This window comes from Grus americana, chromosome 29 (genome assembly GCF_028858705.1).
Source record: "Grus americana isolate bGruAme1 chromosome 29, bGruAme1.mat, whole genome shotgun sequence".
In the NCBI taxonomy this organism is placed as follows: domain Eukaryota; kingdom Metazoa; phylum Chordata; class Aves; order Gruiformes; family Gruidae; genus Grus; species Grus americana.
In genome coordinates this window covers 539,994-555,574 of record NC_072880.1, presented here as the reverse complement: position 1 = coordinate 555,574, position 15,581 = coordinate 539,994, and the positions used below count along the sequence as shown (strand labels likewise).

General features: G+C 70.5%; 5 protein-coding genes across 7 annotated transcripts in view; 1 reads left to right on the top strand and 4 right to left on the bottom strand.

Moving 5' to 3' along the window:
* Positions 1–428: 428 nt before the first annotated feature.
* Positions 429–1,979, bottom strand: PMVK (phosphomevalonate kinase). The gene is made up of 5 exons (XM_054806272.1): positions 1,824–1,979; positions 1,578–1,641; positions 1,089–1,241; positions 890–1,019; positions 429–654 (listed from the first exon to the last, which is right to left on the bottom strand). Exons 1-5 carry the CDS (start codon positions 1,904–1,906, stop codon positions 518–520), a joined length of 567 nt encoding a protein of 188 aa, XP_054662247.1. The 5' UTR covers positions 1,907–1,979; the 3' UTR covers positions 429–517.
* Positions 1,980–2,792: 813 nt separating this feature from the next.
* On the bottom strand, positions 2,793–6,490 carry PBXIP1 (PBX homeobox interacting protein 1). The gene is made up of 11 exons (XM_054806577.1): positions 6,272–6,490; positions 5,611–5,689; positions 5,361–5,490; positions 5,209–5,279; positions 5,001–5,130; positions 4,693–4,908; positions 4,582–4,605; positions 4,411–4,484; positions 4,207–4,332; positions 3,091–4,097; positions 2,793–3,007 (listed from the first exon to the last, which is right to left on the bottom strand). The coding sequence occupies exons 1-11, from the start codon at positions 6,451–6,453 to the stop codon at positions 2,950–2,952; spliced, it is 2,097 nt and encodes a 698-aa protein (XP_054662552.1). The 5' UTR covers positions 6,454–6,490; the 3' UTR covers positions 2,793–2,949.
* A 2-nt stretch (positions 6,491–6,492) lies between these two features.
* Positions 6,493–8,523, bottom strand: PYGO2 (pygopus family PHD finger 2). Of its 2 annotated transcripts, XM_054806579.1 has the most exons (3): positions 8,320–8,523; positions 8,159–8,208; positions 6,493–8,078 (listed from the first exon to the last, which is right to left on the bottom strand). In XM_054806579.1, exons 1-3 carry the CDS (start codon positions 8,441–8,443, stop codon positions 6,999–7,001), a joined length of 1,254 nt encoding a protein of 417 aa, XP_054662554.1. In that variant the 5' UTR covers positions 8,444–8,523; the 3' UTR covers positions 6,493–6,998. The 2 variants fall into 2 exon arrangements, with proteins under 2 accessions (XP_054662554.1, XP_054662553.1); XM_054806578.1 differs by having other exon boundaries at positions 8,159–8,523.
* A 372-nt stretch (positions 8,524–8,895) lies between these two features.
* Positions 8,896–14,977, bottom strand: SHC1 (SHC adaptor protein 1). 2 transcript variants are annotated; one of them, XM_054806302.1, is made up of 13 exons: positions 13,682–13,700; positions 13,245–13,406; positions 12,957–13,027; positions 12,608–12,671; positions 12,227–12,346; positions 11,711–11,764; positions 11,535–11,586; positions 11,237–11,363; positions 10,950–11,118; positions 10,682–10,742; positions 10,393–10,557; positions 10,047–10,309; positions 8,896–9,829 (listed from the first exon to the last, which is right to left on the bottom strand). In XM_054806302.1, the coding sequence occupies exons 2-13, from the start codon at positions 13,401–13,403 to the stop codon at positions 9,701–9,703; spliced, it is 1,434 nt and encodes a 477-aa protein (XP_054662277.1). In that variant the 5' UTR covers positions 13,404–13,406; positions 13,682–13,700; the 3' UTR covers positions 8,896–9,700. The 2 variants fall into 2 exon arrangements, with proteins under 2 accessions (XP_054662277.1, XP_054662276.1); XM_054806301.1 differs by having other exon boundaries at positions 13,245–14,977.
* A 368-nt stretch (positions 14,978–15,345) lies between these two features.
* The window catches only part of LOC129197492 (mothers against decapentaplegic homolog 6-like), a 3,345-nt gene continuing 3,109 nt past the window's right edge, over positions 15,346–15,581 (top strand). Inside the window, exon 1 of the mRNA XM_054805980.1 lies at positions 15,346–15,420. Within this exon, the coding sequence (XP_054661955.1) occupies positions 15,346–15,420 (75 nt within the window). The remainder of the gene's footprint in view (positions 15,421–15,581) is intronic.

Below are 15,581 nucleotides of genomic sequence, written 5' to 3'. Positions count from 1 at the left end.
ATGGGTGACCCCATGTCCCCAGTGCCCCCCCCGGAGATGTCCCCAAGGGGGATGATGGACACGGGGCTCACCTCCCCAAGCCTGCAGCCCCCCCAGGATACACACCACGCCCCCCCCCTCCCTGGCCATCCCCAGCTGCTGCGGGAGAGGAGCAGGTATTAGGGCAGGAGGCGTCTGCTTGGGAAGCGGATAATCCATGGGGAATCAGTGGCTGGAAGCCTATTAAAATACACCACGGAGCACCCAGCTGGTGATCCCCCCCTACTCGGGCAGCGGGAATTAAACTGCACCTTCCCCCCCCCCCCCCAAAGCTGGGGAGCACACACAGGGGGTGGGGGTGCAGCCAGAGGGGCATCGCCCGTGTCCCCCGGCCCTGGGAGGTGTCTCTCCCCCTGGGGAAATGAGACGCAGACCCCGGGTCGCAGAAGTTCGCAGTGTCAGAATTTTATTTGTGGGGGGACGCCGCGGGGCCAGGTGGGGGGATGCGGTCCCTGAGCCCCGGCAGAGCATCACCGAGCTATAGCCGGCTGCGGAGCGACTGCAGCAGCGTCTCCAGCTGCTCGTCCAGGGATCGTTTGTCCCCGTCGTTGGTGATCACCCAGTCGAAGGCCACTCCCTGGTCCAGGCCGCACTCGGACTCGGCATCGTCCACCCCTGGGGAGGAGCAGAGCCCGGGCGAGGCCCCGGAGGAAGGTCAGGATCCGTCCATCCGTCCCCGCTGCAGCTTCACGCCCCTGGAGCTGGAGGGCTTCATCTAAAACCTCTGGCTCCTGCAGCCAGGGGTCTGCGGTGGAGGCACCGGAGCCGTGCCTGTGGGGCAGCCGCGGTGCTGGCACCGCTCCAGGTTTGGTGCCGTGCTTGGGGAAGCAGCGCTTGCTCGCTCACTCACCAGCGACAAAGACCCAGTTCCTCTTCTTCCTCGTCTCCTCGGTGGCCACCACCCGCACGGTCTGCACCGCGTCCCCGTAGTTGTCCCGGAACCACTGCACGTCCGAGAGGCGCCGCGTGTCGCTCACCACCTGTGCGGGGGCTCCGTCAGCGCCCATCCTGCGCCCCCCACGCCCCCCCTACCCCCCACGCCCTCTCACCCACACGGGCTGCGCCGCCCCCTCCACCGCCATCCTGCAGAAGAAGCCGGGGTCAGCGCTGCGCTTCTCCTCGCCCCAGCGGATCATGTCCTGCCGATACCTCTCCTTGTAGGTGCTGGCATCCAGGAGCCGCTGGAAGTCCAGGCCGTGCTCCTGCGGGGAGAGGGGGTCAGCAGGCACGGCCTGTGCCGTGGGGCACGGCGCGGCATGGCTCAGCACGGCAGCGTGGCGTGGCACCATTCAGCACAGCGCAGCACGGCATGCTGTGGCACAGCTCGGCATGGCGCAACGTGGCACGGTGCGGTGCAGCATGGCACAGCATGGCGCGGTACGGCACGGTATGGCACAGCATGGCGCAGCATGGCACGGTATGGCACAGCATGGCACAGCATAGCACGGCACGGTATGGCACAGCATGGCACAGCACGGTGTGGTGCGGCACGGCACGGCTCGGCACGGCACGGCAGGGCGCGGCAGGGCCGGGGGTACCTGGGCATACTGCTCCTTGAGGGGCCCGGAGAGGCGCAGGACGGTGCACACGGCGGGGCCCAGCCTGCGGGAGAGGGGTCAGTGGCACCGGCCCCGGCACTGGGCCCGGCCGGCTCCGCTCGGGCTGGTCCCGGCCTCCCCGCCCCCCCCCCCCGCCCGGTACGGGCTCCGGCCCCACCCCTCCGTTCCAGCCCCGCCCCCGTTCCAGCCCCCGCCCCCCGTGCCGGCCCCGCCCCCCCCCGGTACCGGCCCCGGAGCTCCTCGGCCACGAAGTCCTTCCCCGACTTCCTCTTCCCGCTCAGCAGCAGCACCGCGAGCGGCGCCGCCATCCGCGCGACGGCCACGCCCTCGGCCACACCCACCGCGCGGGGGAGCCCGGCCCGGCCCCGCCCGACAGCGCCCCCACCCCGCGGACACATGCACATCCCACACGCGCGCGCACACACCGCCCCCCCGCGGGAGGGGGGGGGGGGGAAACAGAGTGGTACGGCCCGAACGGGGGGGCGGGGCGCGGCGGCGCTGACTCCGCCCCTCGGCGGGGGGGGGGTCTCGCCTCACGGCGCCCCCTGCAGGGCGGGCCCGGCCCAGCGCCGCGTGCCGCGGGGGGGGGGGAGGCGGGAGGGAGCGGGGGGGGGCGCCCCAAAACCCCGCCGGGTCACGGCGGGCCCTGCCACACCCCAGCACCCCCTCTGCCCCCCTGCACCCCCTTTCCTCCTCTGAACCCCCCTTTCCGCTACCATCCTCTTCCCCCAGCACCCCTTGTTACTCCCAGCAGCCCCCTTTCCCCCAGCACCCCCCGTTTCCCCCCCGCACCCCCCACTTCCCCCTGCATCCCCATTTCTCCTCCAGCACCCCCCACTTCCCCCAGCACCTCCTGTTTCCTCCCCCAGCACCCCCATTTCCCCCCTAGCACCCCCCTTTCCCCCTGCATCCCCCGTTTCCCCCTCAGCACCCCCTTCCCCCCCAGCACCCCCCATTTCCCACTCAGCACCCCCCTTTCCCCCTGCACCCCCCGTTTCCCCCCCAGCACTCCCCATTTCCCCCCAGCACCCCTCATTTCCCTCCAGCACTCCCTGTTCCCCCCCAGCACCCCCCCTTTCCCACCTAGCACCCCCGTTTCCCCCCACCTCCCATTTCCCCCCCAGCACCCCCCGTTTCCCCCTGCACCCCCCGTTTCCCCCCCCAGCACCCCCATTTCCCCCACACTCTCACGGCTCTGCCCAGCGGTGACTTTATTGTACGGTGGCAGCGCAGCATCACACAGTGCATCCGGTCGGGCACTACTGAGCCCGGTGGGGCACCACGGCAGCCCCAAGCCCCCCAAAAATGGCCCGTGGGGAACCCCCTTCCCCGGGGGTGCAGGATGAAGGCTCTACCCCCCCACGCCGTGCTGCCGCGTGGCTCTCCGGCCCCGCTCCTTCCCGGTGGCACTGCGAGAGATGGAAGGCCGTGATGGGGTGCCGGGGCTCGGACCCCCCGGACCCCCCCCCCAGCACTGCCCGCCCAGGCTCACCCGCCGTCCCCAGCGTAGTGCCGCAGCACGTAGTCCTCGAAGCCGTCGGCCGCCTCCTCGTCACCCTGCTCCTGCCGCGCCACCTCCTCCAGCAGCTCCTCCACGTCGTCCACGAAGTCGACGAAGCGCAGGCGGTCATGGGCGAAGGTGCCGTCAGCCCCGAAGGCGCCGTCCAGCCGCGCCGCCAGCCCCCCGAAATGCCCCCCCCAGCCCAGCCGCCCCATGAAGCCCTGCAGCAGCTGCAGGAACTGCGCCTTCTGCACTGGCTCCAGCGCAGCCCCCAGCACCTCCCGGCCCTCCTTGCGGGCGCAGTCAGCCACCCCTGAGCATCCCTGGGGCGCCCGGTACCGGCTGAGCGCGGGCAGCTCATGGAGCCTGCGCTGGGGGGGGCTGTGAGACGACTTCCCCCAGGTTTTGCCTGGCTTGCGCTCCCGGGGGGACCAGGGATCCTTCCCGTGCCCGTGGAGTTTACTCTGCTCCCTCTTCTCACGCTCGTGGGGGGCCCCCCTGGCACCGTGCCGCTTGTGCCGCTTGCTGTCCTTCTCCACCTGGAACGGCTTCTTCCAGGGCCCGGGAAAGGGCTTGGCCGCCTCCGCCTCCAGCTCCCGGCCCAGGCGCTGCTCCAGGGCGCTCAGCTCCTCCACCAGCCCCTCGAGACCCCCGGGGCCCCGCGCCCGCTCCAGGGCACCCACCAGCTCCTGCCGCACCGAAGCCAGCCAGCCACGCTGCCAGGCACCCTCCCACCGCGCCGCCTTCTTGCCACGGGCTGGGGCACCTGTGCCGGGGGGCTGCTCCACCACTGGCTCCCCAGCCCCGGGTCCACCCAGTGTCCCCGCAGCCCGCAGGCGCTGCAGCTCAGCCCGGGCATCGCGGAGCGCGGCGGTCTCCCGCTCCAGCGCCGCATGCAGCCGCGCATTCTCCATGGCCAGGCTCTGCCGCTGCGCGCCGGCTGCCGCCGCCTCGCCCTCGCTCTTCTGCAGCAGGGCGTGCAGCTCTTCCTTGTGGGCCTGCGGCAGGGGCAGGGAGCGGGGGGGCTGTGAGCCAGGTGGGAGGGGGAGAGCAGCATCCCGGACGCGGCAGCACCCGGGTTTCCCGGGCACAGCTCCGCTCACCCACCTGCAGCTCCGCCTGCATGAGCCGGATCTCCTGGTTCTCCTTGGCCAGCTTGTCCAGGAGGAGGCTCACGGACTGCACGCTCTGGGGGTCCCCGGCGTCCGATGGGGGGGGCTTCTGCTGCGAGTCCTGCGGGAGGGGAAGGATGGGAGCCCTGGGGCTGCCAGCTCCGGGGGGCTGAGCCCCACTGCGAACCCCTTTCTTTACGTTGCCATCCGCAGGCAGCGGTGACTCCTGCTCCCCAGCCGCCGCATCCCGGCTCACCACGCTCTCCACGGGGCCTGGGGAGGAACCGGACAGGAACATCTGACCATGGCCCAACGTCCAGGCTGCTGGGGAGCTGTGCCCTGCCTGGGCAGCGCAGTCCCCTCTACTCACCATCGGCTGGGTCATAGATGCCACCTGGGGAGAGGAAGGGACAATGAGAGGGACACCGGGACCCCTGCCCTGCCCCTGGGACCCCCACCCTGCCCCTGGGACCCCACTCACCGGAGACAATCAGCAGTCCCAGGGCAACCAGCGCCAAGGCGCCCAGCAGGTACCTGCTCATGCTGAGCCCATCCTCATCACCAGCATCTGGCGTCCCCCGGTGTGGGGCAGATGCAGTGGGGGGGGACCCAGGACGGGGCTCGTGGCCCTGCCGTCGCCGCAGCCCCTCCACATCATCATCACTGCTGTCACAGCTCCCCTCATCCGCTGGTGGCCCTGGGGAAGGACGGGGGGACCTCCAGGGAGGGTCTGCACCCCAGCATTGCCAGCACGGCCCCCCCCGGGCTGGTCCCTTGCAAGGGCCTGACCTGCTTTGGGGGTGTCAGGGCACTCAGCATCGGACTCCCCCTGCTCATCGCCGTCCGGCACACCGGGCTCGGTGGAGCCGTCCAGGGTGGGCGCTGCCCCGGTCCCGGGGTCCCAATGCTCCTCTGGGTCCTGCAGACACGGGTGCTGGGGTGTCACGGATCCCCCCGGGGCGGGCAGGGCCCCAGCCCCCCCAGCCCCCAGGCTTACCCCCAGCCCTCGGCTGCCCTCGGGGCGCTGGCTCTGGCCGGGGCAGGTGGCTGCACCAGTGGTGGCTACAGCTGGGGAGAGGCAGAGAGCGGCAGTGAGCTGGTGGCACGGGGGGACACTGGGTCTGCCCCATCCCCACAGCTGCCACCTGCCTGTGACAGTGTCCTGGGTGCTGCCTTCCTCCTCTTTCTCCTCCTCCTCCTCTTCCTCCTCCGGCTCCTCATCCTCGGCCTCGTGGGAGGCCGAATCCTGCTCCGGACCCACCGTGTCGATGGGCAGACCCTGGGAGAGGGACGGGCAGGTGGCACCTTCAGCCCCAACCCTCATCTGCCTCCCCCTGCCCGCGGCCCTGCCCGCCCTGCCCGCAGCGGGGTGCTGCCCCGCGGTGTCCCCAGCTCTCACCTCGCTGCCTGCCAGCACCCAGCTGCCGTCCGAGTCCCGGGAGTCTGATTTCTCCGCCATGGGGACGGTCCGGAGCCACCTGCAAGGAGATGGATGGACGGACGTGACCGGACTCACCGGGATTTCACCGGGAGAGCCGCGGTCCCTGCGGCGGCCAGAGCCCAAACCCCGCGGCTGGGGACCCCCGGCTGCTGCAGGGAGCGGCCCCGGTCGAAGCACCGGCCGCCCCGGGAAGACCGGACCCCCCCGCCCCCGTGTCCCGTCCCACCCCCGACACCAGCTGTCGCCGCGGGGTATTTTTAGCCGGGTGATGCCGCCCGGCAGGTGGGCGGGGGATGCGGGGCCCGGTATGGGGACACCGGGGCCCCGCTCGGGCTCCCGCGGCCCCGCAGGATGGCGGCGGTACCGGGAGGGGGGGGGATCTCGGGCAGCCCCCGCCGCGCTCCCCCACCCCGCCCCGGAACTGGCCCGGGGGGTGACGGCCCCGCCGGTGACACCCCCCACCCCCCTCCCCGCATGTGCGGCCGTGGCACCGGGCGATGCCCGTTCAGGCCCTCTGCCCGCCGCCCCGCTGCGCAACACCGGGCACCGAGCGGGCCCCGCTCCCGGTTCCGGCCCCGCGCGGAGAAGCGGGATCAGCCACGGCGGGGCCGGGCGGTACCTGCTGCCGGGTGCGGCCGCGGGCCCTCCGGTAACTTTAACTTTCTCTCCTGGTAACTTTCTCCCGGGGCCGGTCGCCGCCCTCGGGAAGGGGCGCGCACGTGACCCGAGCAGCCAATGGGCTGGCCCGAGGGGGGCGGGCACGTGAGGCCTCTCCGGTACCGGGGGGACACGCCCCCCCATCCCCCATCCCCGGCGGGAGCGGAGCGAGACACGGACAGGCGCGTTTCAACGGTTTATAGTGACGGTACAAAAGTTTCCATTAACGATCGGCTAAAACGGGGCCGGGAGGAAGGAGGGGAGGAACCGGGACCGTCCCGAGCATCTGGAGGGGGCACCGGGACCGCTCACAGCCCCGGGGGAAGTCACGGATGGCGGTGGGGGCTGGACACCCTCCCCCCCACCCCCCGCAACGGCACTGACCCCACCCGGGCAGAGCTGGGGGGCTGGGGGGGGGCACCGGGGAGCCTCAGCCCCCCCCAAGGGCCGGTGCACCGGGGCCAGAGCTGCTCCCCCCCCAGCAAAGGGCTGGTGACAGCGCGGCCAGCACCGGCCCGGAGCCCGCGGCAGGTCCCAGCGGCAGCCGGTGCCCGGTGAGGAGCCGCAGCCTGTGCCTGGCGCTGTCTCTCTGGCTGGCGGCGGGGGCAGGGGGGGAGCGATGGCTACAAAAAACGGGGGTTTGGTCCTAAATCGGTGGGGGAAGCTGTACACGGCAGCGGGAGGGCGGCTCAGCCGTCGTTGGCGGCCACCAGCTGTCCCATGCCCTCCCGGACGTAGACCGACTGGATCTCCTTCGTCTTCAGGCAGAAGTCGCAGGCCCAGACAGCGGAGGCCTCGGTGGTGAGCAGCCCGTAGGCGTTCTCCGTCATCCCCGTGCACTCCCGGTGAAACCACTTCTGGCAGGAGGCCTCGCACAAGATGGCGTCCTGGTCGTCGTTCACCTCGTTGCGGCAGGCCCCGCAGGGGTACACCAGCCCCGGCGGTGGCTGGTGACCCGAACCACCGGCTGCCTTGCCGGGAGGGGCTGGCGGGAGGCTGTTGGTTTCAGGGGTGCCGGCACCGCGGCCGGCGCTGTTAGGGGCGAAGCCGGGCTGCGCCCCGTTGACGGCAGCGGGGGAGCCCGAGTGCTGCTCCTGGGCGAAGGTGCTGGGGGGGGGGTTGAGGTTCTTGCCCCCCTCCTCACCGCTGGCGGAGAAGCCGGGGTCAGCCCCGGGGAAGGGGCTGGCGGTGGGGGGCAGGGGGGGCATGTTCTGCCCGGGGCGCTGCATGGGCGACTGTCCAAAGAGGTTGCCGGGCTGGCTGAAGCGCTGAGCCACCGCCGGGCCCCCGGGGGTGTTGAGGGCCGGCCCGGGGCCCATGTCCCCCCGGGGGGGCTGCCCCATGGTGGGGGAGATCATGGGCCCGAAGCCCCCGACAGGCCCCTGCATGAGCTGCCCCGTGGGGGGGCTGAAGTTCTGTCCGAGGGGCTGGCTGAAGGGCTGCCCGGGGAAGCTCATGCCCCCGGGCTGGACGTAGTTGGGGTTCTGGGGGGGCATGCTGAAAGCCGGGCCCATCTGCCCGGGAGCGAAGGGGGGGGGCTGCCTCCGCAGGGGCTGGGGGCCTCCACCGTAACCGGGGGCCACCTGCGGCGACATCCCCCCCTGGACGCGGAAGCTGCCGAAGGGCACCGGGCTGCCCAGGAAGGGGGCGGGGGCCGCCCCCACCTTAGGGGCCCCGAAGTCATCCTCGAAGGGGTTGGAGGCCACCAGGTGATCCACCATGGGGGTGGGCGGCGGGGCGAACTCCGAGAGGTGGGAGTAGGCGGGGCCCTGCGGGGAGAAGGCGGCGGTCAGGGCTGCGGCCCCCCCCGGTCCCGGCGCCGCCCGCAGCCCGCGGAGCCCGGCCCTACCTGCGTGTTGGACTTGCGCCGCTTCTTCTCGGGGCTCTTCATCTGCAGCCCTGCGGGGACAAGCGGGGCCGCGTCAGCCGGGGCCGGTGTTTGTGTGTCCCCGTCCCGTGTGTCCCCCCCCGCCAACATCCCGCCGGCCCGGCCCGGCCGCCCGCGCTCACCTGCCTTCCCCTGCTTCCGGCCGGGACCGCCGGCGGCGGCGCTGCCCGCGGGGTGCGGGGGCCCCGGCGGGGGCGGCGGGGCCGGGACGCCTCCCTCCAGCTTCTCTGCGTGCGGGGCCGCCATGGCCCTCACAGCCGGCCCGGCGCCATGGCCCCGCCGCCGCTCCTCGGCACGGCGCGCGGCGTACCCGACCGGAACCGGAACCAGCACCCGCGCGGAGCCAATCACGGCGCGCGGGGCGGGACTAGGGAGGGGACCACCACGCGCCTGGCGGGGGGGGGGGGTGGAGCGTGTCAGGGCAAACCAAGTGCGGGGCGGGGGGGGGGGGGGGGGGAAGGGGAACGAACGATGTGCAAGGTTGGGGGGGCGGGCCCGACCAGCTACAGGCCGCGGTAAGGCAGAGCGGGCCGAACCATGTACGGCGCCTGTAGGGGGGGGAGCGGGCCGGACCATGTACGAGGCCCGGGGGGCCCAAGGGAACCATGTGCCGATGGAGGGGCGGGAGGGGCCGCGTCCCCAGTGTGTCCCGTCCGTGTCCCCCCCCCCCGTTCCCCCCCCTCATACCAGCCAGGGCCTAGAGAAATACCAACTTTAATACCAACCACCGGTTCCTTTGGTATGGCGGGGCTCGGGGCCCCGGGGCTGCGCGGGGCAGGGCTGCGCTTTGGCTTGGGGGGGGGCTAACACCGTGCATGCGGGGGGAACGGGGGCCTCCCACCGCCCCCCGGGCTGCAGGACCCGGCCGTGCCCAGCGGGAGCCCGGGGGGGGGGGGGGGGAACAGGGCGGGAGCCCGGAGGTGCACGTCCCGGGAGGGGGCACGGCGGGGGTGGGGGGCTCTGCCCCCGGCATTGCATAAGAGTGTGGGACCTGGGGGGTCAAGGCACGACGTTAACACGTAAAGTGATCGGGTACAGACGGTGCGGGGCCGGCCGGGCCTTGTGCTTAGGGGAGCGGAGGCCCCCGCAGCCTCCCGCCATGGCCCCTGGGCAGGGGATGAGGCTGGGCTGCCCCCCGGCTCGGGGGGGGGGGGTTGGGGGGGCGTCTCGGCTCCGCCAGCCCCGAGCCCCGTGCCCACGCGCCACCGGGCAGGAGAGCGGCTGCGGCGCGGCGGCAGGGCCGGGGTGCGGTAGGAGCTGAGCTGCTGTGCAAAGGCTGGAGCTGGGGGGAGGCGGGGGCTTTGGCAACAACGGCCCCCCACCCTGCAGGCAGCTCACACCGTGCTGCCCGCGACCGCCGGCTCCTCATGGCGGGGGGGAGGACGGGCCCCGGCCAAGTCCACGCTCAGTCCCGGGCAGAGCACCCAACAGAGTCCGAGGGCTCCCCGGGGCAGGGAGCGGGGCCGGGAGGGGGGGCTGCGCACCAGGGCCCCCCCCAGGCGCTCACAGTCTCCTCTCCACCGGCTGCTGCAGGCACATTTCGCTGCCGGCCGAGATGATGGGTAGGTGATTGTCCATGTGGTAGCTGATGAGGTGGCTGACGCTCTCAAAGCGGTGGTCTTTCGTCCGCACCTGGGGGGCCAGGGAAGGGGCACTCAGGAGACCGTCGATGCCCGCACGAGGCCAAACCCCCGCAGCCCTCACCCCCACACTCTCTCCATCCCCCGAACGAGCCTGGAGGCGTCCCCCAAGGAGCGGCATGGAAGCCCAAAGCCCCGGTAGCTCTAGTAACCCCTGGGGCCCCCCCCAAGCTGTGCCAGGCTCCGGCCCCAGGGTGCTGCAGACTCACCACTCCCTCAGGATCGACGAGCAGCAGATGCTTGGGCTGCCCGCCCTGCAAGCCGGTCAGCACGTACTGGCCAGGGGTGGTGGTGCTCTCCCGCACCAGGAAGTCTCCGTTCACCTTCAGCAGCTTCTCAGCCTCCTTGCGGTTCATCTTCCCGTGGTACCAGGGCTCCCGTCTCAGCTGCTCCTCCATGGAGGCCACCACTTGGGCAGGGGGCAGCCCCACAGGCACGGAGGGGGGGACACGCAGGGCATCTTCAAAGGGCTCTGCAGGGAGAGAGGAGCTGGGGTCCAGGACTGACCTCACAACCAGCCACCCCCAGCCCAGCCACGGCCACAGTCCCACTCACTCATGTCGAAGAGGTCTCTCTGGGCGCTGCCGTTGGCCGTTGCGGGGGTGCCAGCGGCCGACGCTTGGCGTGTCTTGTCCATGTTCTGCACGTTGACATAAGATGGGTCATCAAACAGGTCTGTGCGGCCAGAGGCGCCTGCTGGAGCCGGGTATTTCTCTCTCCCTGCCACCAAGAGTACCGTGGTCAGCAGGGCTGCGGCCCTCCTCGGCCCCAACACCACTGCCCGCTGTTGGAGCGCTCGGGGTCCAGGAAAGCAGGCGGGGACCGGCCGCATCCATCACGTTACCTTGGGCAGGAGCATGCTGCTTTCGGGGGTCATACTCCCCACCGGACGTCTGGCCGACAGGCTGCAGGGAGAGGTGGGTGGTAAGACCCGCTGCGCTCCCCATCCCTTCCCACTCCCCACACCCTGAGCTGCTAGAGGTGCTGGGGAGACACATGCCACGGCTGCGGTGGTGGAATAACCCTGAGCAAAGAGCCCAGGGCCCGGTTTGGGTCCCTGCATCTCCCTTGTAACGTGGAGCCTCCCCCTGAGGACGTGCCCAGAGCCTTACCAGCGTGGCCCCCAAGTGACTGGGGGTCTGAGCAGCCCCGTCCCGCAGCCGCATGTCCACAACCCCCCCGATGGGAGGCTCCTTGCCGGGGAAGTCGTTGTAGTACTGGTGATCGGGAGTCGGTTCCTCCTCTTCCTCATCCCAGGCAGAGCCATCAAACCCTGCCATCCTGGAAGGGCACGGCACATATGAGCAGCTGACAGCAGCCGGGGCTGCACCCCTCTCCAAAACCAACCAACCTTGGACACCCTCCCACCTTCCTCCTTCCCACACAGCCCTACCCTTACCTGTCGTGGGGTGTCACCAGCTTTGGGGGGTTCTTCAGGTACTGCTTGAACCGCAGTTCAAAGGCCTGCCCGATGGTGCTGATCACATCCTGCGCCAAGCCCTCGGGGCACTCCAGGATATGGCAGGCTGGAGAGGGAACCGTGGAACCCCAACATTGAGTTTTCCACCCCTCAAGCCTGCCCTACGCGCCCCAGAGCTTCCTTACAGGGTACCCAGTCCCTCCCCGCCATGCTGAGCTGCGCTTAAACATCCATGAAACGGGGCTCTGGCATATAGGACCCTCGGCAGTGGCCTCACCTCTCTGATTGACGGGGTCTTTGGCAACGTAGGCGACATATTCGGCTGTGTCCTGAGGGTGAGACACCAGCGGTGAGATGGGGCTGCTGGGGAGCACGGCACCCGAGAATTTGGGGAGAGGCGCCAATCCCTGGCACAGGGCAGGGCACGCGTGGATGGGGACCCTGCGTACTCACCGGGTCTCCCCCAGAAGCGAAGGAGATGGACTGCATGTGGTGGTTGGCGATGATCTGCAAGGCAAAGAGTTTGTTGGATGCAGCCGGGAGCTCCTTGGCACCCAGGTAGAAGCAGCACCTCCTGCCTGCCACGCTCCTCCTGGGGCTGGCCTGGCACAGGAGCTTACAAGCCCTCCAGAGCCCTGGTTAGGAGCCACAGGCCACCAGGAAAAGGGCTGGGACACCAAGAGGGCCACCGAGAGCAGGGTCAAAATCAGGACACCTAGCCCCAGGCCAGGGGATTCGGGTCTCTCAGTCTCCAGGACACATCCTGCAAAGCACGTGGGGTATCGCTCCCACTGCTTTGCTCCCGGACAAGGGGGTAGGTGGGCACTCAGCAGGTCACACAACCCACCCAGACATCCCTTCGGGAGGTTGGGGACATCCCTTTACCCAGCAGGGCCCAGAGCAGGGAACATGAGGATTCCTGGTTGTTTAAAGCCGGTCGCCCAGCCCCGGGCATCTCCCCGCTCTCACCTGCTTGCAGTCAGAAGCCATGAGGTTGAGGCTGCTGGTGGAGATGGTCAGGGTGATGGGCATGCCGGCGAACTTCAGGTTGCTCTTGCCCAGGATGGAGTTCAGGGAGCGGCCGCAGGGCTGGGGGGGCAAATGGCAGCATGGGGAAGGGGCTCCCCAAGCCAGACGCAGCCCAGCTGCAGGGGGACCGGGCACGTCCTGCCACCCTCCACAGCGGAGACGGGCGCCTCATCCTCACCACCGCCCCTGCCGAGCCCCGCTGGCTCGAGCCCCGGCGGGAGTTCAGAGCCCCAGGCTGCCCAGCTGGGCCAGGACCTGGCCCTCGGCCCGTGCCCAGGCAGCCAAGCGCGCTCCCCCGGCAGCTCCCCAGCCCAGCCTCACCTTCCTCCTCCGCACCGCTCCCTTGGCACCGGGCACGGCCTCGCACACCAGCCCAATGGCCTCCCTGTGGGGAGCACAGCGGGATGTCAGTCCCCCCTCCCTATTCCCTCACAACCCCCCAACCATAAGGCTGAGGGCATGGGGACCAGCACAGAAGGGACAGGGTGACAGATGGAAAGCCCTTGGGCAGCGCCGTCTGGGGCTCCTTGAGCAGGGGAGCACGCTGGCGTTAGTATTTGATGGGGCTGCAGGCAGCCTGGCCCCCACCGAGAGCCCCACATGCCACACGGGGCTCAGACCTGCTCACCCCCCCCAAATGCGGCAGCCCCCGGGGAGAGGCAGAGCTCACCTGGTGACCTGTGTCCTGGTGTTGAAATCCAAAGCCCTCATGGACTGGAGGACTTCCACGCAGCCCATGTACTGGGAGAGAGAGAGCAGGGTCAGCCTGGCCAGCCCTGGGGTTGGCTCCCCACGCAGCCCAGGCAGGGGGCCAGGACCCCCACCCCTCAGCTCCGGAGCAGCGACCTCCCCAGGAATCCCACCACCCACCTGCCACCCCAGGGAACATGCCAGGAGGTCCCCAAATCCCCACCACGAGCCTTTCCACCCCCCACCCCCCCCCATCCCCAGCACTCACCCGGACGTGGTAGGAGACCCCGGGGCCCATGACCTTGTCATCCGGGTGCAGCCAGCCGCGAGTGGGCTTATTGACAAAGCTGCCGTGGCGGGTCCATTCGTCACCCCCCAGCTGGCCGCCTTCCACCCGCGTCTTCTTCCCACAGCTCAGCTTGTTCATATCCTGGGAACACACAGCAAGAGGTCCCGCTGAGTCGGAGCCGGCAGCCCCCGGCGGTGCCGGCGTCCCGGCGGTGCCGGGCTCCCCTGGGCTGCCGCCGACCAAGGAGCCCCGCAGGCTGAGCAGGTTGGCGGGGTTCGAGAGCTTCAGGTTGGCCATTTTGGGGAAGAAGGAGCAGAGGGTGGTGGGGCTGTCCTCCGACTCGGGCGAGAGCTCCCCAAGAGGTGCTGCAGGGCTGAGGGAGGAGGAGGACAGGGAGCCAGGCAGAGACCGCGTGCCTGCGAGGGAGTCCACCGGGGAGGCCGGGACCCCCAGGCCCCCCACCGCCTCCTCCAGAGAAGAGACGGACTCGTTCCGCAGGTGGCTGTATTTGCTCTTCTGCAGCAGATCCATGCCGGAGAGAGGCGAGAAGGGCCGGGGCCAGCCTGGCCCGTGCGGCAGCAGGGCGAAGGCAGCCGGCCGGGTCTCACGGGGACCCCATGGAGAGTCCGAGCGCCCGCAGCCGCCGAGAAGCCACCCCCAAGCAGAAGCCTTGGCTGAGCTCCCTGCCGGGTCCACGCCAGCCCGGCATGGCGAGCCGGCCCCCAGGACGCCAGGCAGCGGGTCCAGGGGCTGCCCAGCTCCGCGCCGTCGCAGTCAATCGATCACAATCGGCGTCAGCAAGGATGCGCGGATCCGGCCAGATGGAGAGCGACCCTGCGCTCCTGCCGTGCCGGGGAGGAAATGGGGCCTCGGTGACGCCCCAGGGAGCCGCCGGCTCGGGAAGGGGGGGCTTGGTGCAGTCAGCCCCTGGCCTGGAGGTCCTCAAGCCCTGCGGCCCCACGCTGGGCTGGCAATAAATCCCATTGTCTTCAGCCAGAGCCAGATCTGGCCCCCTCTGCCCCACTGCCAGGTCCGGCGCGGCTGCCCTCCGCCCCAGCCGGCTCGCTCCAGCCCCCGCGCAGCCCCACCGCCACCAGCCGCTAAGAGGAAATCAAAAGCATGAATATTTAAAGCCCTGAGACAAGGCAGCCACAGAGCGCATCCAAGCCCAGCCCAGCCCCGCTCCAAGCACCGTCCAGGAGCGAATAAGGTCCTTCTGTGGCGGCCAGCGCTACGCAACCCACGTGCCGGCGGCAGGCAGCCGCCGTTGGCTCCCCGGGCTCTGCCGGGGGGGAGCGGTACCCGAAGCCAGGGAGGGCCACGATGCTGAGATGCCGCTGGTGCTCACAGCTGCCTAGGATGCAGGGACTTCCAGTCCTTCAAGAGCACGGCTCCAGGCACAGATCTCGCCCAGAGGGCTGGCGGGAGGAAGAGGAGGATGCCCAGGAGCAGGATACAGGTGGGCTGTCCGCTGGACGAGGCAGGGCTCAGCGCAGGCCCCCGGCTGCAGCAGGGAGCCAGCAACTGCTAATCGCGGCTGCTGCTGCTTCCCGCATCCCGGCCGGTGCTGAGCGGCGGCTCCTCCCGGGAGAGAAGGGGCTGCCGCTAATCGGAAGGGCCGTGCTGACTCACGGGCGGCGGGGCAGGCTCTGCCCGTGGCGGGGGCTGCACAGGGGCTGGGGCGCAGCACAGGAGGGGCTCCCCGCAAGGGGTGGGGACCCAGCGCCCAGCTGGAGCAGAAAAATCAAGGTCACAGGCGGAGCTAAGGGAGCGGGCGGCGAGAGCACGCTGCGGGGGGGAATATGTGTGTGTGTGCGCGTGCACAAACCTCGGCCCCTTCTACCGTGGGGAGCCAGGCAGAGCCCCCACCTGCGGGCAGGGGGTGTCAGGGGCAAGTCTCCCCCCCTGCCCCGTCCTCAACGCACTGGTGTGCCAGTGGGACCTTGGGCCAGCCCGACCGCACCCACGCCGCTCTCCGCAGCCTCATCCACACCAGCCTGCCTGGGGCTGGGGCGGGGGGGGCAAAAGCTCTCCCCACTTCCACATCCCATGAGCTGACGCAGGGATTTTGGGCAGCCCCATGGCGCCCAACCCCTCTGAGCCACCACGGGCCGCAGCTTTCCCGGTCACCCGGCGCTCTGCAGAACTGGCAGAGGTAAAAACGGGTAAATCTGGCCCAAGGGAACGGTTCTCCCTGCTCAGACCTGCTGCTGGGCACTACTCAGCGTTGGCGGCTGCCTGCCGCACTTCCAAAACGCTGGCACACTGCCACAGGGACAGGAAAATGGAAGCCAGGACGGAGTTGGAAATAGCCTC